The sequence below is a fragment of the Pelodiscus sinensis genome, chromosome 1 (assembly GCF_049634645.1).
Source record: "Pelodiscus sinensis isolate JC-2024 chromosome 1, ASM4963464v1, whole genome shotgun sequence".
NCBI lineage: Eukaryota > Metazoa > Chordata > Testudines > Trionychidae > Pelodiscus > Pelodiscus sinensis.
The window spans coordinates 126,523,238-126,543,850 of record NC_134711.1 but is presented as its reverse complement, the minus strand read 5'-3'; the positions used below and the strand labels follow the sequence as shown (position 1 = coordinate 126,543,850).

Sequence of the window (20,613 nt, the reverse complement as noted above, 5' to 3'; positions counted from 1 at the left end):
TTCTCATGGAGTGCAGCTTTATATAAAATACTGAAATGGATAGAGGATAATCTGTTTTTACTTAGCATGAAATAGGAGCTGCTGTAGCAATGTTAAGACTAGTCCAATTCTCATGTTTGCTTGTTTCTCACTACTTATCTGAAACATTTTGGCACCATTTAATGTTTCCTGATCAGAGCATGTGTTTTTAAGGGCTGATTTTCAAAGACAAAATATATTTTATGAATGTAAAATCTGACCTTAGAGATGAAATTTTCAAATTTCCTAGGGGGGTTGCATGCCAAACTATCAATAATTGGAATGGGAATGCAATGCCTAAATCCATTTGGTGGCTTTGGAAAACCTCAGCCTAAGTATGGGTTTAGTGGCTTAGCTTTAGGTACCCATATCTGAAAAAATGTTCCTGTAACTTTTTGTATACACAGAAGATGACAACCTTTTCTGTGAAGTACCTGCATGCCAAGGGCCAGATAATGTCCTCCACATTTTTGAACACAAAAGATGCAGTAAAACTGTCCAATAACTGTCAGAGGGAGGGAAACAGTTGCAGTGAAGTGCTAGCAACTTTCTCCTTTTTCTGCGGTGAGAATCCCCTTTGTATGAATTATACATATTGAAGGTTTGTGGATTTCAAAGGGGGGAGAGATGGTTAGGCAGAGATGATTGGGTGTCTCAGTAACCTTATAACAAACTTGATCCATTTATTTACAAACGTAACAATATTCTTCTATCCACTACCCATGAAACTCACCCTGGTAACTGAGATACAAGCTAAACTCTTTTTGTCTCATACATCACCCCTAGTAGAACTTCTGCTGTTCTAATATAATCCTTAGGTACAACTGAACAACTCCATTGTTGTCCTAGAATGTTATGCCTTCTTCAATACCCTTTCCATTTCCTCCCACAACTGTCACTGCATCATTCTGCCCCTTGTGTGGGGAATGCCCTTCCAAAATCTGTTTACCAAGCTTCTAGCCTGGCCTCATTCAAATCACTATTAAAAGTTGTAGCATCTCCTACAAAATTCCTAAATTTCTCTGAACGTAGCACACAGAAAAATGAAACTAAAAACAGGAAAATTTCAAATAGCAACAAGGACCAAAAGCTGAACAAAATACATAAGTGGTCCCAAAAAAAAAAATAACCCCCAAAAAACCCACAATGAAAAATCCCAACAAAACACAAACCAAAATTAAAGGAAAGAAATCCTAGTCAGTCATGGCATTTCTACACTAAGATATTATTCTGAAATCATTTATTTTGAAAAAATAACCCCCGAAATAATAATTTCAAAATAGTGTTTCCACACTACGATGAAGCCTCAAAATTAGTCCATGACAGGTTCTGTTAATGTGGATGCGCTATCTCGACTTAGAGCCCCAGGAAGCACTGGGGAGTAATTACTCTGAATGATTCTGGGAAGTAGTTATTTCAAAATAGCAGCAGTGGAGCATCCACACCACCGCTATTTCAAAATAGCTGTTTTGAAATAAGCATTATTCCTCGTGGAAAGCAGGAGTTCTTATTTTGAAATAACGGACCTGTAGTGTGGGTGCTCTGCTTATTATTTTGAAATAACTCCCTAGTGTAAACTAGGGCTTACAGATGTTAATGCCCATACAGTGATGTCATCAGTGATTTCATGATGTGTCTTGTAAATGACAGAGATTGCCTTGGGTTGCATCTGTACAGCAGGGCTTAACTCGAAATAAGCTGTGCAAATTGAGCTATGTCAAATTGAGCATATTTCAAAATTGGGAGCATCTACACAGCACTTATTTCGAAATAGAGTGCTCTTCCTCTGACTTTCCTTATTCCTCATACACTGAGGGTTCCAGGAATTGGAGTAAGACGTCCTACAGCTTGACAGTATTTCGACATTATTTTGAAATAACTGCCTGCTGTGTAGACACGGACTAAGTTATTTCAAAATAACACTAGTTATTTTGAAATAATGTTTCTGTGTAGACGTACCCTTGGAGTCCTTACCAATTTTCCCTTAGATAAATGCTTGCATCTCCCACTGAAATCAATAGGAATGTGGCATGCATATCTGAAGGGAAAATATAGCCCACTGTGCATTGTATGCAGCATTGAGTTTAAATGTTCTAGCAAAGAAAGAGCTAGCTTACTAAAGAGGTATGTCCTTTCCATGTGGGTGGACCTGTTCTGCAACCCTTATAGTCATGCTAAGTAGCACCTCCTTAAGGTGAAATTCCCCACTGTGCAGAGAGCCAGCATAAGTCTGATGCACCACAAAGGGCCTCTTTTGAGAATTTAAATGATGCATAGGCCTAGAGGTGACCCTCTGCATGGGGATGGAGTTCATCATTAGCACTTAATCAAAGGAACCATTGCCATGAGTAAAGATTGCAGAATCAGATCCTTGGCAAATTGGTGCATCCAGAGTGTGTGTGGTGGCTACCATAAAAACACTGAAAACATGCTGCCCTTCCATATTTTTACTGAGAAAAGAAACCCTTACCTCGTGGATTCCGAAGTGTGCATAGGAGTCAAAATAATAATCCCTGGATGTCATTTCTTCTGGATTCAGGAGTTTTGCCATCTTGCCTCGCCCTGGGCAACTTGGTTGCAAAGGTACATGAATGACCGATTGAACAGGCTTTGGAATGACAATAGGCTGAGGAGGCTGGGAAGGACCACTGCAGACCTAGAAAGATACGAATTATTATTGCAACAGTCATTAGTCACAGGACATTGCTTTGAGTCTACAGTGCTGTCTCTGTCTTAACAGGGATATGATTATCATTACAGTAAGTTAGATGTCATGGAGAGGTGGCATGATGCAATGAATAAAATTTAGGGATAAGAACCAGTTACTGCTCCTTTTTAATCCTCACTGTATGGACTTTGGAAAAGTTTCTTGCCTGATTCTCCATTGCTCTGACCCTTGTGTAGTCAATTCCAACAATGCGAAGACGGTGAAAAAGTGGGTGTAAAATGTTAGCACTGGTGTGAGCGGGGAACTTTGGTGTGTTCTTATGTTCACCAACTTTTCACTTATGTAAATGACTACACAAAGTGAAAGTAAATGCGCCTTCTCTTTTAGCTTTTTCCTCTCTAAGACTGTGGCAATAATGTTTACTATCCTACCTTATAAATATGTGAATTAGAGTAAACAAAAAGGGTACCTGTATAGAAGAGCTCTTAGTCAAAGGACCATCTTACAAATACTGAAACCCTCAGGCAAGGAGCTGAATTTTCTCATCTCAACTTAAAAGTCCCTGAACATTCAAAGAAATAGCTGCTGTGGGGCTGAGTAAGATATGCTATCCCTTATGTTTTACTCTTCTGATGCTGGTAGCGTGCTCAGTGTGGATGCATCTATCTCTAGTTCCCCACAATCTTCTGTGCAATTGCACCTCTTTCAGCACAATTTCAATAGGGACCTGAGGGCACACATCACCTCATAGGATCAGACTTGATAGCTGCAGTTAGTACAAAAGATGTAGTAATACAATACAGAACACAGAATCTTACATTAACATTGTGTCTGGAAAAATCATGGAGGCTGTGGGTTGTTAAATGCATCTCCATCTTTAATTGCAGCATGAGACAAACTTCTAAACAGAGTGAGAAAAACTGGAAGAGATTACAATCTCAGAGGAATGTAAAAGTTGCCCTATCATTTATGGATCATCACCATCAATTTATTTGTGGAGGAAGCCTCAGAAATTCCTCCACCTAAAATATTCCATCCTTATTCTACTTGTTTTCAGATTTTAAATTCACTAATTCCCCAGCCATGACTTCATTTTCTGCAACCACTGCTTGATATTTTTTCTGAGGTTTGAATTATCATTTGCAGTTTAGTGTTGCAAGAGATCAATCACTTGTTCTGGCTCTGAATAGCACCAATTAGCCTAGTTTAGCTTACTTTGATAAAAAAGTGACATTAACCTTTCTTTCCTTGCTCATGTATAATTTTAAACATGTCTGTTTTTGATGGTTTCTTTGGTCCATCTGTTGAAAATTAATAGTAATAACTCACAATCCTGCAATGCCTTTCATCCTGAAGGCTCTAAAACTGCTTTCATCATAGAAGCTGGAGCTGGAAAAATCCCTTTTCATCCAGTCCATCTTCTAGCCATTGCAGGATTGTTCCCTATTATTGTTTGTTCAGTCCATTCCTTGGGACTATAAAAACTGGGGCTTCAGCCACTTCTCCAATGAGACAATTCCACTTCTCATTTCATTAAGACTTTTTCATAATAGTTATTCACATTTTTCTCCTCTTAATTTCATCCCATCACTCCTAGTTATACCACCATGTAATGCCCTAAATAATTGTTGAACCTGTCAAATGTCTGCAGATTATAATCATATCCCCCCCGTAACCTTGTTTGGTTCCTAAATCAAGTTCTCTAACCCAAAGGTTCTTTGCACTCTCTCCACTTTGTCACTGTCTTTGACAAAGTGGGATGCTTAATGAGAAGTACATGAGAAGTTGCATAAGAGACATATATGGCAAAGGAGAGAGGATCTATCACCCTTTTATTCAATGATGTCATGCCTTTTGTATGGGAAGCCAAAAGGGACACTGGCCTGCTTCATGGTCATAGTGTAAATCCATTTTTAATTGGCTGTACAAGGCTATGTCTACACAGCAATGTTATTTCGGAATAACTAACATAGTCCGCATCTACACCCAAGCAGCTATTTCGACATAATGTTGAAATGCTGTCAAGCTGGAGGATTGCTTACTCTGGCTCCTGTAACCCTCATTGTACGAGGAGTAAGGGAAGTCAGGGGAAGAGTGCTCTATCTTGAAATAAGTGCTGTGTAGACAGCACTATGCAATTATAAAGAGCAAAGATGATCTTCTGGTTAAGGTACTGGCATAGCTTTCAGGAGATCTAGATTCAATTCCTGAGTTTATTTCCAACTTCCAAAGCCAGGTTATTTAGGCTATGTCTCACTGCAACGCTATTTCAGGATACCGAAGTATCCCGAAATAGCTATCCCCCGTCTTTACAGCAAGCCCGTTATTTCAGACTTACTATTCTGATGCCCCTATAAACCTCATTCTGCAAGGAGTAAGGGACATTTCGGAATAGCACTTTATTTCTAAATTTGGCATTGTATAGACAACGCCAAATGACAAAATAAGCTATTTCAAAATAGCATTGAAATAAGATATGCAATTTGCATAGCTCAAATTGTGTATCTTATTTCAAGTTATGGTGCCGTGTAGATGCACCCTTAGGGTTTGTCTGTGATAGCATAAGAGGTCAAGTTTCACTAACAACAAACTTTTTCATAACGTAGACACAGAAAGAAGGGAACCTCAATGTTCCTGATGGAGGAGGGATCTGATCTTGCACCAACTGATTCATCTCTTTATAAAGTAAATCACAAAGCACTACCATTCTTTGCAGTCTCTCTCAGAGAAGCCACTACAGCTTTCATTTTTTGGCAAAGGCCTGTACATCCAGGCAGTGCCAAGTTAATAACTGTTATCATGCTATTGAGCCTGCATTATTTCTGAAAATTTTCACTTGGTGTTACTAGCGCATCTCAGCTCTTCCAAAAAAAAAAAAAATGATAGAAGTATTGAAGCACCTGGAACAGGCACAATAAATCACCTCTGAGCATGATGTTGCAGTACATGGCTATAGGTTGGAGAAAAATTATAGTTTTGTGATAGAAACTCAGGAGACCTGTGTCTTGTTCCCCAGGTCTGCCATAGACACCCTGCGTGATCTTAATCAAGTCAGCTAATTTCTCCGTGCCTCGGTTTCCCACCTGTCAAATGTGGATAGTAATAATCCCTTACCTCAGAAAATGCTGTGAAAACAAATTCATTGATGTAAATGAGGCACTCAGGTACAATGAGTGTCATAGGAAAGCCAGTGAATACTGCCAGAACACCAGAAAACAAGGACGAGGAATATGATGAAAGAATGTCTATTGTGCTGGAAACAATGAAGTCTGCAAGTCTGAAGCTCAGCAAAGAGAAGTGCTTGCTGAACCAGAAACTGCTAGACTTCTTTGGACATGTTATAAATGCCCCAGATGAAAGGCAAGCTCCAGAGTAAAGCCATTAAGGAAAGGCAGCTTCCTGAATCTATTCCAGAACTGAAAAGAAGCCTTAGTTTGACTTACCAGCTTGGCAGGTGTATACCTAATCTGTCAGAAACAATACATCCTTTGAATAACACCTACAAAGGGAAAACCTCTGTACTGGGAGCAAGCACCAGAACAGACATTGTAAAGAGTCTAACAGCTGCTGTCTGAAGCTGCAATACTTACTTCCTATGTTGTCAGTAAGTCCAGCCATTATAGGTATGGATGCCACTGATTATGAATTAGAGGGGCTATTACTGCAAGATCTTAATAGTCTACTGAGACCAGTCACATACTGTTCCAGAACACTGATTAGTCTGAGACCTACTGACATTCAAAATAATATGGTAAAAAGGTATCCTCTGAGTCCTCCATCAGTGTGCCCAGAAATACTGTCTAGCAGCATTACCAACACTTCCACTGCTTACTGGGCTTTTAGAAGACACTGAGGGGTAAATTAGAACTAAATAACAGCACAGAACACCGAGAGCCAGGACTAGTAAATATAGACAAGCTTTAAGGGACTGTGGGGAAACTTGGCCACACCCATGATAAGTGGGCATTAAGCCTATGTCTACACTGCAGGGTTTTCTGGGATACCAGAGGTATCCTGGAAAAACTCTGCTGCGTCCAGGGAACATGTTTGCTCTTCCGCTTTTATTCACGGAAGAGCAGACACGCTCTTTCGGGGAGCCCTGTATACCTCATTCTACTAGGAATAAGGGCTCCTCCAAAAGAAGAGGCTTTCCCGCCATTTGGCCCAGGGAAAAAGCCTCTTCTGGAAAAGCAATTGGAAAAAGCTATGCAAATTGCAGAGTGCAATTTGCATGGCTTTTTCCGAAACAAAGCTATAGTGTAGACATAGCCTCAGCTAACTAAAATCATGCCAGACCACAAATGTTGACAGACCAGAGAGTGCTGTACTACAGAGGCTCAACATGTTCTGCAGAAAATGATTTGTGGGTCATGGTAAATAAGAAGCTAAATATGAGTCAACATTATAACACTATTGCAAGAAACCCAAACATCATTCTGGTATGTATTATCAGGGTGTGATGGATAGGAGTGCTAGCCAGCATGCGATGACTAAAGGGTTAAACTCAGGTAGCTAGGGGGTGTTGGCAGGGAGCCAGGAGAGCCAATGGAAGAGGGTGTTGGAATTTGAATGAAAGGTATACTGGCCTGCTGTTATCCTTGTGGAAGTTTTAAGCTAGGAGGTTGGAAAACAAGATGAATTAAACCAGGCAGAACTACTATGCCTACAAGAAATACTGGGCATGGAAATGGACTGGGCCTTATAGCACAGATTGCAAGTAGATAGGAAAATGTCTATTTAATCGAGATCAGATTATTTTCTTTGTTTTGTTAAACTTCTCCGTGTTAAGTCCGTGTGCCCCTCCATCCTCCCCATATACTTCATTTTAAGCTTTTGAGGAGTCCTGTGGCACCTTATAGACTAACCAAAGTGTTGAAGCATAAGCTTTCATGGGCAAAGACCCACTTCTGATGCATCTGAGGAAGTGGGTCTTTGCACACGAAAGCTTATGGTCCAATACTTCGGTTAGTCTATAAGGTGCCCCAGGACTCCTTGCCGCTTTTGCAGATTCAGACTAACACGGCTACCTCTCTGATACTTCACTTCATTTTAAGCTGTAGGCCAGAGATACCATTTTCTCTGTGTTTTAATTTGTTCTTTCCTCATTTGCTCTGTAACACCTAGCAGCCAAGTATTCTTTACCAAGTATATCTTTTTGTTTTGTTAACAAAATCACCTTTTTTAAAGCGATGATTTGATTCTTGTGTCCTGGAAGGTAACAGGAGGTCTGTGTATGCATGCCTAAGACTGAGAGGTCAGCTATCAGAGACTGCAGTTTGTTTTCTCTTTTTTCCTTCAAGCTCTCTTGTGGTAAAAGAGCTTGGGGTACCCCTCTGAAAGAAGTTCAGGTGCTTTCTTTCTGGATTCATGAAGAAGAGGGTTTTTATTTGATGGTGGCAGTCTATCTCCCAAGGTCAGAGAATCTGTAACCTTGAGGAGTTTTTTAAACGGACGCCTATAAAGGCAACATATTTTAGATTCCTTGCAGGTCCCCACCTTCTGCACTCAGAGTGCCAGAGTGGAGAGCAGCCTTGACACAGGGTACTATAAACAAAACATGAGGAGTAATTCTTCCACTCTATGCTGCATTGATTAGGTCTCAATATGAGTATTGTGTCCAATTTAAAAAGATGTGGACAAATTGGAGACAATCCAGAGACAAGCAAGAAAAATGATGAAAGGTCTAGAAAACCTGACTGATGAGAGAAAATTGAAAAAAATGGGCTTGTTTAGTCTGGAAAAGAGAAGACTGTGAAGGGACATGGTAACAGTGTTCAAGTACATAAAAGGTTGTTACAAGTAAGAGGGAGAAAAAAATGTTCTTCTGAACCTCTGAGGATATTAAAAAGAAGCAATGAACTTAAACTGAAGCAAGGGAGGTTTAGATTGGACATTAGGAAAAACATCCCGAGTGTCAGGGTGGTTAAACCCTGAAATAAATTGCCTAGGGAGGTTGTGGAATTTCCATCACTGAAGATGATTAAGAGTAGGCTGGACAAACACCTGTCAGGGATGGTCTAAATAATACTTAGTACTGCCGTGAGTTCAGGGGCCTAGACTAGACCTCTCAAGGTCCTTTCTAGTCTTACCATTCTATGATTATATCTATGGTCCCCTTCTGGCCCTAAGCTCTATCGAACTGTCATTCCCCTTTCCTCCAAAGGTCTCCAGCAGCATAGAGACTTATGCCAGCACAGATTTCCTTTGAAGCCAGTAGGATTCCTCATGGGCCTATGATCTGATGTTAGATCTTGTTGTATGAATACATCAGGGGTGGGAATTTAAGGCCCAGGGGGCAGATACGTCCCCCAGCTTGCCTGGATTCAGCACCCAAGGCTCGTGGCTCTCCCATCCCCCAGCATTGGAGAGCCCGTGCTGATGCTCCAGCCCCCCATGGTCCCACTGTGTGACTGAAGCACACAAAATCTACTGGACTTGGCCCTCCCAGGCTCTGGTGTGCGAGGGGAATGCGGGGGGTGTCTTTCTCCTTCTCAGTCGGGGGCCACATCAGTGAGGGTTTTTTTGTTTTGTTTTGTTTTGTGTTTGCTTTTCACTTGTGTGCAGCCCCCCCCCCCCCACTGATTTTTCAATGGGTCAGTGGCCCCTGACCCAAAAAATATTTTCCATTCCTGGAGTAGAGCCTTACTGAGTATACAAAAGACTTTGCCTGAGATTTTCAAAACCACCTTTGGATGTGGATTAATTTGAATGAGACTTGGGCATTCAAATACCTGGAACAGCTTTGAAAATCTCAGCTTTTTCATGCAGCCACCATCTGGCTCTGCAGCAAGAAAAGAAGAAGTTGGGGGATGGGAAACATGCAAAACTATTTTAATTACTTTCCATTTTTAGGAAACTGGGAAGAAAATTAAGGTGTGTCAGGAAAGAGAAAATTAATTTTCAATGTTATGCAAGTCCTGCTCTTCCTTGACATTACCATGGAGATAGGGTCTTGGGGACTACGATTCAAATCTTGAAGAGAAGACGGATAAAATTGATGCTCAAACTGCAATTTTCTTCCCTGTCAAACTCTGTGTTATTTATGAACACAAGCAATATATTTTAGTGGATACTGAGTAGGATAGTGGTATTTCATATTCAAAAAATCCTACACCATCATTAAGAAAGAATTGAACTGCTAATGGCTTTAGAGTTTGATTTGTAAATGTTCAGACCATGCAAAATTCTGTGTCACATATTTCTGTGGGTTCTGAATTTCAATGAAACCAGATTCTCTCCTGCATCAGGACCACCGGAACAAAGCAGCTCCAGAAGGACCACCCCAGCATGCTGGGGATTATCACTTGGCTTGGAACAAAGTCACCACAGCAGATCCGGCAATGCAGCTCTCCCTGCGGTAGGGAAAAGGGACATGACTGGGGTGGAAGGCAAAGCTGGGTCATCCTGGTGAACACTAGCTCCCATAATGGCCCCTAGGGGCCTCGTAAGCAGATGTCACAAGTTATGGCAACCGTTGGCGCCTCTGATTTGTGTTGTGGGAACCAGACTGATCCCAGGTTAGGGGAGTACTCCTGAGTTGTAACGATTGCTCCTTGGCCTGAGCAGAGAATCTATGTCAGTTGTTCTCAAACTCTGGGTGGAGACGCCATGTTAATGGGGTAACCATGGCTGGTTTAGACTTGTTATGACCTGGGGCTGACGTTCAAGCTCCACAGACCAGGGCCAAAGCCCAAACCCAAGGGCTTCAGCCCTGGGTGGAGAGACTCAGAATACAAACCCCCTGCTTGGGACTGAAGTCATTGTCTGATATTTTTGTGTTAAGGATTTATTTCAGTACTTGAAGTGCTCAGGTTCTACAGAACTGTGTGGTATGAAAATCTAGATAGACTATAGGTAGGAAGTCTAATCTAGACAGACAGAAAACATTTCTTGGATGTATGATTTAAATGTACTGCCTATTAGGCAAATTTTGTTTTCTCAAAAAATGAGAATCTTGGAAATCTTGATAATCTTCTCTGTTGGATTTTCTATAGTGTGTTTAATTTGTGGCCTAGGTTTGTTCTCAAAACTAGCATTAAAGAGCCTAATACTCAGCTGTAAATCCACTGTAAATCCGGTTTACGTCAATTGGAGAGCTGGCCCTGTATGCTTATGTAAGTTTTGTTAAAAATACAAATTTACCCCATATATGGCAATGTTAACAATGTCTCATGAGTCAGACCACTCCAGTAGAATAGCTGGGGCACACAGCTGTGAATTACAAGTCCTTGGATGTAGTTTACTGCTTTGCCCTACACGTAAGACACACATTTACATGACTGTTCTAGCTTGAGTGTCACGCTGCCTGGGAAGTATGTTTGAACAACATTAGATGATGTTGTCAAGGACAAAGGTCCACAATTTTATAAATAAAAATCAGTCATGTCCTTTTATGAACAACTGTACCTTTGACTACTTTGTACCCATGTTATCCCCAAGCTAATGGTGAGATGAAGCTGAGAGATCTATGCAAAATGCAACACATTCTCTGAAACACAAGGACACGATGATCAATTTTTACACACGTACGCACACAAGTTAGAGTGCATCTGTCTGTCTGTAAGTTCACCTGTCTGTGTGCCTGTGAGTCCATTTAATCAAGAACTCCTCCTGAACCGTAAGAGTTAGGACCACCAGATTTGGTCCTCTTACCCTAACTTAAATCAAGGTCAGGGTTCGGTTGTGCCTGGAAACTGGGAAGTGCCAGGAATGGAATTATTTTCCATAACATGGAAAGGGAGAGGGCAGAGAGTGGAGAGATGCAAAAGGGAGGGGAACAGGGGGGAGGGATGCGCTACTGAGAGTGGCCAGTGGGGGCAGCTGTAGTGCAAAGAGAGTGACCAGCAGGACTGAGGCTCCACCATCTTGCCTGCCAGCACACCGGGTAAGGAGCTCTACCATGGAAAGCCTGCAGAACATAGGGGGAGGACTTTCTGTAGGGGGGTCAGCTGGAGGGGGAGCAGCCCCTGGAGCCTGGCTCCTTCCCACATAATCTGCAGGACGTTGGGGCGGGGGACTTCCTGGAGGAGGGGGCAGCCTCCAGAACCTCACCACCTCCAGACGGTAGGTTGTCGAAGGCCACTGGAGGGAGGCAGCTAGAGACAGGGCAGCCTGCAAACTGTGGGGGAGGGTGTTAGAGAAGGGGACAGCCCCCAGAGCCTCATCCTCTCCAGGCAGCCTGCAGGTTGCAGCACGGTCATTAGAGTGGGGGTTTGCCCCCAGAGCCTCATCTCCACCTCAACAGCCTGCAGGCCGTAGGGGGTCCACTGGAGGTCAGTGGCAGCCATGAGAGGTTAATCACCCCCCCCCCAGACTGTCTGCAGACAGTGAGGGAGGCCTGAAGGGCAGGGGTAGCCCATGGACCCTGGCCAGCCCCCGCAGGATGCCCTCTAAACAGACTGCAAGATAGAGGGGTCCACTGGAGGCTGGGGGTAGACCCTGAAGCACCACACACACCCAGATCAGCTACAGGGTGGAGGCAGCTGAAGGCTGCCCTCCCAACAGACTGCAGGATGGGGGGGCACTGCCCGAAGCAAGGCCCCCCCTTTGGAGGAGCTGCAGGCCAGGGGGCAGTAGCAGGCCAGAAGCTTCTCCCCCCCCCAAGACAGGCTGCAAGGTAGGGCTGCAGCATCAGGCTGGGGGCTGCCCCCCACCTGACAAGCTCACAGACCTGGATTCCCCACTCCAGGGAGGACCCACCCTCTGTAGCCCCAACTCTTTGGGAGGAGTCACTGGCCAGGGAGCATTGCCATAGCCCCCTGGGAGGAACTACTGCCAGAGCAGCACTACCCTCACCACCACTGTTGGCCCTGGTAAGTACCCCCCATCTCCCAGCCCCCTGTCCTGAGCCCCTGCTGTGAGACCTGCACTTCCCACCTACCTTGACTTCTGCACCCCCACCTCATCCCCCTGAGTCACCACCTCTTTCCTCTTGCCCTGAGGCTCCCCACCTTGAGCTCCCCAACACCTCTCAACCTCTGTCCTTAGCCACCCATTCCCTGCCTCTCCTTAACTCCAAACCCTTCATTTTCCTTCATTCTTTAAAAAAAATACAATAATTAAATGAAGCATGTACATTTTTCACGTATTTAGAAAAATGTACTTCAGCTGAAGACCAGAGCAAAGGTACAGCTGCTAATATATCTATATCTATTAGAATGTGCCTGTCTGTGAGTCCATCTGCCTGTCTGCTAGTCCATTTGTTCAAGAACTCCTCCTAAACATAAGAGCTATGACCACCGAATTCAGCATGCAGCTTCCTTTTATCCTAACTTAAAGCAAGATTAAAAGGTTTGGTTGTGCCAGGAAAACAGGAAATGCCTTCAGTGGGATTGTTTTCCATAGCACGGGTGGAGGGAAGAGGCTAATAGGAGGACAGCTATATGCAGAGTGACCATTATGGGCAGTGACACCATGAAAGGAATGGCCAGCTGGGGACAGTGCTTGCCATCTGGCCAATCACCAGCCGAGGTAAGTGGCTCTCCTATCCCAAGCCCCCGCCCCCGCCCCCACCCCCAGTCCTTGGCCCCCTGGACCAGGCCTGGGGAATACCAGTGGGCAGCCTCTGTGGTACCCCCCTGCAGCCAAGCAGGCCTGAGCAGCACCAGAGAACTCTTCTAGTGAACTGGGAGGACAGCTGAGGACACCAATTCCACCCTCTGTGGCAAAATCCCAGACAAGCCGACACAAAAGATTCATACAAATTTCAATTTGATAAGGGCATGAATGACATGTTGGGACTTGAGGACTAAGATCAGACTTTGAGAGTGGATGGGCCGTGCCTACTATTGTGCAAGATTTGTAGGTCACTGTAAAGACAGGCACATCCCACCTTCAATACACAGGAACTAGAGACAGGACTAGCATGCAGACTGCTTTGCAAAATGGTCCAGATCATCAAAAACCAATGAGGATTAATTCTTCCTCAAGTCCTATGAATAGAACCTCCATCAGAAGACTGATTAGAAAACCTGAACATTGTGGAGACCGAGGGTCCCCTGCCATGCAGCTTCCCACTAAACCCCAAGGGGCTCAGGGCTGCAGCAAGGAGAGATCTCTCTCCACAAGCTCTGATGCTGTCAGAGCCAGCAGGGGTCAGCCCCTCTCTCCTGGCCCTAGCAGAGAGCTGCCCAGGTAGCCTAAGCCCCAACATCCTTTCTCACCTTGAGCCTTTGGCAGCCCTAAGCAACCTCCTGAACCCCAAAGCCCTCATCCTCAGCCCCACCCCAAAGGTTACACCTCCAGCCCAGGACATGTACCCCCTTCCTGCACTCCAACCCTCACCCATAGCCCCTCCCCAAACCTGGAGCATCCCAAATCCCTCATCCCCAGCCTCACCCCACAGACTCCACCCCCAGCCGGAGCTCTCACACTCCTTCACCTCAACCCTCTGCCCCAGCCCTGAGCCCTCTTCTATGTTCAGAACCCCTTGCTACATGAATTGTGTTATGTGCACCTATATGAAGGTGATATGTTGCACACCACCTCCAGATTGGTGCACATAAGAAAATTCATTCCACTCAGGGGGTGGGAAAAATTAAAGGGAACACTGGGGAAGACCACCTCCCTCCCTTCCTCCCTCCCTCCCCCAGCCATGAGGTTTGTTACTTTGTCAAAGAATAGTAGCTTGACTTGACAAAATTTGTTATTGGCAAATCTATGCAGACTTACTTATCACCTTATTATCTTCTAGGTGCTTACAGATTGATCATGCAGAAAATCTTCCCAAGTACCAAAATGAAGCTGACTGGTCTGTAATCCCCAGTGTTGTGCTTATTTCCCTTTTTATAGCTTAGTGCCATATTTGCCCCTTTCCATTGCTCTGGAATCTGTCCGATCCTCAATGAGTTCCCACAGATGATTGCTAATGGGCTCAGAGATCTCTTCTGCCAGGTCCTTAAGTATTCTAGGATGTTGATTGTCACTTGAAGACATCTAACTTGTTTCAGTAATTCTTAACTCTTAATTCTTTTAGCTTTAGGTCATGCCTCATTTACATGGATGTTCTCTATGTTAGTTGTCGAATCACTACTAACCTTTCTGGTGACAGCTGAAACAAAATAGGCATTTAAAACTTCTACCATTGCTACATTTTCTGTTATTGTCTTTTCCCCTGCATTGAATACTAGATCAACTGTGTCCTTGGCTTTCCTTTTGCTTCTATTGTATTTGTAAAATGTGTTCTTGGTATCCTTTATGTCCCTAGCTATTTTAATCTCATCTGTGCCTTGGGCTTTCTAATTTTGTCCCAATATGCTTCTGTTGTATTTTTTTTATATTCATCCTTCATAATTTGACCCACTTCCTACTTTTTATAAGACTCTTTTTTGAGTTTCAGGTCATTGAAGATCTCCTGAGTAAGCCTAGGTGGTCTTTTACCATACTTCCTCTATTTCCTATGCATTGGGATAGTTTGCTTCGGTGCCCTTAGTAAGATCTTTTTAAGAAATTGACAACTCTCTGAAACTTTTTTTTCTCTCTCAGACTTGCTTCCTAGGAATCTTACCTACCAATTCTCTGACTTGGATGAAGTCTCCCTTCTTGAAGTCCATTGTCTTTATTCTGCTCTTTTCCCTTCTGCCATACTTGAGAATCATGAACCCTATCATTCCATTATCGCTTTCACACAAGCTGTTTTATGCCTTCAAATTCTCAGCCAGTTCCTCCCTATCTGACAGAATCAAATCTAGAACAAACTCCCCCCTGGTCATTTTCTCCTCCTTCTGCAATATAAAGTTGTCTTCAAGCATCCCAAGAATGTATTGGCTAATCTATGTCCCATTGTATTATTTTCTCTCCTCAAAACTCTCCTTTGCCATGATAACTGAATAAACTTGGCAATGGCTAGGCTGATAGCCATGCATCGTCTCATTTTTTCCCCTTGCACAGCCTCATCCATCTGCATGAATCTGTTATCTCTTGTCTTATACTTAGATTGTAAGCTCTTTGGGGCAGGGTCTAGGGATGTAAAATCCCAGGGTATGTCTACACTACCCCGCTAGTTCGAACTAGCGGGGTAATGTAGGCATACCGCACTTGCAAATGAAGCCTGGGATTTGAATTTCCCGGGCTTCATTTGCATAAGCGGGGAGCCGCCATTTTTAAAACCCCGCTGGTTCGAACCCCGTGCAGCGCGGCTACACGGGGCACGAACTAGGTAGTTCGAACTAGGAAGCCTAGGCTTCAGTGAACCACTAAGCCGCGCTGCACGGGGTTCGAACCAGCGGGGTTTTAAAAATGGCGGCTCCCCGCTTATGCAAATGAAACCCGGGAAATTCAAATCCCGGGCTTCATTTGCAAGTGCGGTATGCCTACATTATCCCGCTAGTTCGAACTAGGAGGGTAGTGTAGACATACCCCCAGTTAATCAGTTAACTGGTTAACCAACCAAGTGGGGCCTAGGCTGAGGACCACTCCAACCCAATCCCACCCTCAGCCCCAAGTTAGGGCTGGCTGCTACCTCCCAGTCCCCACCAGAACAGCCCCTGTCCATGATGGGCATTGGCTCCCCAAGGACAGAGATTGCGCCGGATGCAGGAGCACCTCAATTGTTAGCCCAGGCTCCCTGTGGACTGAAGCTGCTCTGATCAAGGGATGGAGCAGCCCCCTGCCTATGGCAGGCCAAGAGCTGCTCCAGCCTCTACCAGTGCTTAAACAGAACAAGTAAACATTATCCACTTAGAGTGATGCTTATTGGTTAACCGGGTAATCAATTAACCTTTCACAGAACTTAGTGCAACAGAGTCTTTGTTCATGACTAAGGTTTCTAGACACTGTGGTAATACAAATAAATAACAATACTAATTAAGAATGTTCCTAGCCAGTGGGAGCTCTAGAGCTGAAGTTCAGGGTGGGGACTGCACACAGAGTGCCTGTGGCCATCCCTCTGCCCGGGAGCTGGACATGCCAGCCACTTCTAGAAGTTGTGAAGAGCCAGGCTGCCCAGGTAGGGAGATCGCCAGCCCTGCTGCATCAACAGTACCATCAACTGGACTTTTAACAGCCCAATCAGCAATGCTGACCAGAGTAAAAAACGGACACCTGGCAATTCTATTAAGGCAAAAGGAGAAAACTACTGTCTGTCTTCATTAACAAGAGAGGCCCTCCATATTTATACTAAGAAGCTATTAGCATTAATTGCACAAGCATCACTACCCCATACACATTTTCTGCAAGGTTGCAGGGCCTGCAACAGGTTGTCCTGGTCACAAATAGGGTTAAGGTGCTGTGCAACATGACAATGCAGCTCTTAGGCTCCTCTTCCACTCGGGCAGTGCGGTCCCCTTCTTAAGGCTGCTCTAAAAGCAACCCAGCTGTGCAAAACAAAAAATGAATGCAAAACGGAAACCTCCCACCTTTCAATCTTCTTCAGGCAAAGAAGGGCACGGGTCTGGCGGGACAGCCTTCCTTTTTAATTTGTGAACAGCTGAGGGATTACAGCAATATAAGTACCTAGATAAATTGATCAATCATCTAGGCAACAACCTGAATTATTCTTCTCCTTGAAAATCTGTGTGGTGGTAGTGATCATTGTGCAATTAATGTTAATTTCTCTTTTCCCAAAATGTGAGGAGGCTACAGTGAACCACTAAGGAAGCTATGCTGTGTGCATTTTACATAAATAGACTTCTCCCCGGAGACATCTGGTGCTAAGGGATTTTGACAGGGCTAGAAATCCCAGAATGGCCTGTCTTGTGGCATTTCATCCAAATCAGGTAGTTCAGAAGTAATCAAAGCAAAAATATTCGGGGGGGGGGGGGGGGGGGAATGGCCTGGACTTCTGACAAAATATTAGTGCTCATATTGATTTGAGTTGTGAGGAGAGGTTTGATTAAGGCTGGGGTATTTTATTCATATATTTTTGCCTGTCCTTAGAAAATGAGGAAGACGGAAAGATGATAGCCCAGTTTGCCTTGTGAATCTAGGATACAGCCTCTGGGAAATAAAAAACATCTCCAAGTTTAGCATCATTTTAGTTCTAATTTGTGTTTCGGAGACCAGCATAAGGGAAAGAATATGTCTGCTTTATTAAAATGCATCAGGTGTTCCAGCTGATTTTTAAAATGTTGGTCACGGTCTCAGGGAGTCTAAAAATAAACCATATCAATTGCATTCCCAGGCACTCACTGCAGAGTCACCTCTAAATCTGTTACAGACAATTGTTACCGTTAAATGTATATTACTTGCACTGATATTGACTTTTTAATGTCCCATCTGGCCTGATTCCTGCTGATCTTTCAAGGGCAAGTGCTTGTATCCCACCCAGCAATTACACCACACTGCATAGGGACCAAACCCACCCCACTGCTCCGAGCTCATTCAGGCATAGCACAGTGGTGGCGGGGTTTGACATTCTCAGATCAGGATGATGTTTTGAACCTTGGGAATTAATCTTCCTTCCCTCAGGCCAGGGAGCATCAGCAAAGCTACTTTTCAGTGGCTGCTGCCCTAGTCCATTTCCATTGCTTTACTCCTGCTTTGCTGGGACCACTTTTCAGAAGTTGATCCACCAGCCCCACCTCTGCCTACTCTTTGAACCTCCCCAGTATGTGTGATCGGAGGGAAGCACTGAAGAACTCAGCTCTGCGGCATGGCCCTCTTTGTTCCAGGGCTGCAGCACAGTGATGGTTCCAAAGCACCCAGCCACCTTACTGGAAGGAACTCGACTGGCCCCAATGCCTTAAGACCAGTTGACCGCAGCCAGTGGTATGACAATTGACCCTGACACTTCACATGTTCTATGACTGAGGCCCTTGGTTGCTCCTTTTCCCTTGGGGCTGCACTGGCACCTAGCAGTTGCCTTGGTGGGGGAAGGGATGTGTAACTGTGCTTCCCCAGGAGCACAGCAGAGACCAGATTGTGATACAGAATCACAATCTAGTCCCTGCTTCCTCTTTCTCCAGAAGGAAGGAAGGAAGTACCTCTAGCTCCTGACATGTGGTTCTTCCACACCAGTTCAGCAGGCTGAAGGGAGCCCGTCCTCTGACCCTTCTGCTTCTGCCTGACTACATCTCATCCATGTGCACAAGACAGCCTCTCATAGGCTGCTCTGCCCACCACAATGCAGGTAGCCTGCAGAGGGAAGTAAAAAGTACACCCGCCACTCCTCTGTGCCGGCATGTCAGAGGACTCACTGTGTGCGAGCTCTTGGTGCCCTGCTGCTGTCCCCCTGCCTTTCCTTTGGGTGCGCTCTAATGTATAAATGGAGCTTGGACTGCCCCAAACCCATTTCACAATTGACTGAGCAGCCCAGAACCCCCCATTGGGTTAAGCTGGGTAAGTAGGGTTACCAGATAATTTCAAAAAAATACCGGATGCACTTGATCTCAGATAGGGGGTGGGGACCGGCCGGGGGGGGAGCTGGGTTGGCCGGGAGGAGGTCGGGGGAGCGGGGCTGGGTGGGGGAAGAACCAGCCGGTGGGGAGCAGGGCTGGCCGGGAGGAGCAGGGCTGGCCGGGGGAGATCAGGGGAAGGAACTGTCCGGCAGGAAGCAGAGCTGGCCGGGAGAGGATTGGGGGGAGCCGGGCTAGCCCGGGCGCATGCAGATCCTGGGGTGCTGCCCATCCCGCACAAGGTCCTGGTGGGGCGCATGGGCAAGTCCGGCCCCGGGGATTCCATCCTGCCCCGGCCCCCTCCCCGGCCCCACATCTGTGTAGCTGCATACTGCCTGGCTGGTAGACACACACACACACAGTGTGAGCATATCTACCAGCCAGGCAGTACGCAACTACGTACTGATACTCATGATAATAATAAAAAACTTACTTAATTAGAGAAAGCTCAAATACTGGACTGTCCAGTTCAAAACCAGACACCTGGCAACCCTATGGGTAAGTGGTCGCAGGAAATGGCTCAGACCAGCAAGGTCTTGAATTGCTATACACTTGCCTGCAAAGTCTGGGAGCTCTCTGAACTAGAGACTGCTGATGTCTTTTGTCATTTTGGACTATGACTGCATGAATAACCCAGATAATTCAATGTTTAGGGCTTCAGGCACCTGACTCTCGTTTAAGCTAACAGGTCATTGCTGTGTGTAGAGCTCAGGAAGCCATGCTGGTAGGGAATTCAGGTCTTTCTGAAGGAAAATGAGACCTAAGGAGGAGGTCATCCCAGAGTCATAGCACAAAGATAAAAAGCTTTCTAGTTGTATTAGCATTTGTTTTCACCTTGTAACACACAACAAGCCAGAGATGACAAGTTGCTGTTACATGGAGTCTAGCGAGTACAGATATTAATGGGACTGACGCTTTTTATTCCCCTTCAGGTGAAGGGAGACTTTCACATGTGAAGTTCCCTTAAAGTGCCTCACCTCATCCAGCTGTGGCAGCAAAGGTCATTAGCAGTTGTACTGACACCACAGTGAGGAACAATGAGGATTTGTGCTGTATAAAATTTATGAGACTACACATGAAAAACAAAAGTCAGAGAATTTAAACACTGGGATTCTAATATTAATTTAGATCCCATTTAGTAGCTTTCTTATTCATTACTCTTATTGTTGCTGATGATGCAGCAACTGAGGTTCCAATTAAGACCAGGGCCCCACTGTGGTAGGTACTATACAAACATAATAAAAGATCATTCCTGTTCTGAAAAGCTTACAGTTAAAATTGATGAGACAGACAAAGATGGGAAGGGACACACGCCAGGCTTGGCTCTTATTTATGCCAAGGCTGCTTTACCTGATGGGATAAAAGTGCCTTAAATTGTCAATAAAGCATATTTATGGTTACTCCAAGGCTCCTTTGCACTACCAGAGTGATGCAAAGTGGCCTTAATGTAAATGAAAATCTGGCTCTAGTTTAATATTTAAAGTAACTAATTATTAGTAAAAGATAACCAGAGAAGTCTGCCAGTACAAGTTGTTCTCTCACATAAGTGGTAGGGATCTGATCCAAAGCCAATCAAAGGCAGTGAAAGCTTTTCAA

General features: G+C 44.6%; 1 protein-coding gene across 1 annotated transcript in view; it reads right to left on the bottom strand.

Moving 5' to 3' along the window:
- PRMT8 (protein arginine methyltransferase 8) overlaps positions 1-20,613 on the bottom strand; it is a 121,083-nt gene that overhangs the window by 58,344 nt on the left and 42,126 nt on the right. The window contains exon 2 of the mRNA XM_006123033.4: positions 2,489-2,674. Within this exon, the coding sequence (XP_006123095.1) occupies positions 2,489-2,674 (186 nt within the window). The remainder of the gene's footprint in view (positions 1-2,488; positions 2,675-20,613) is intronic.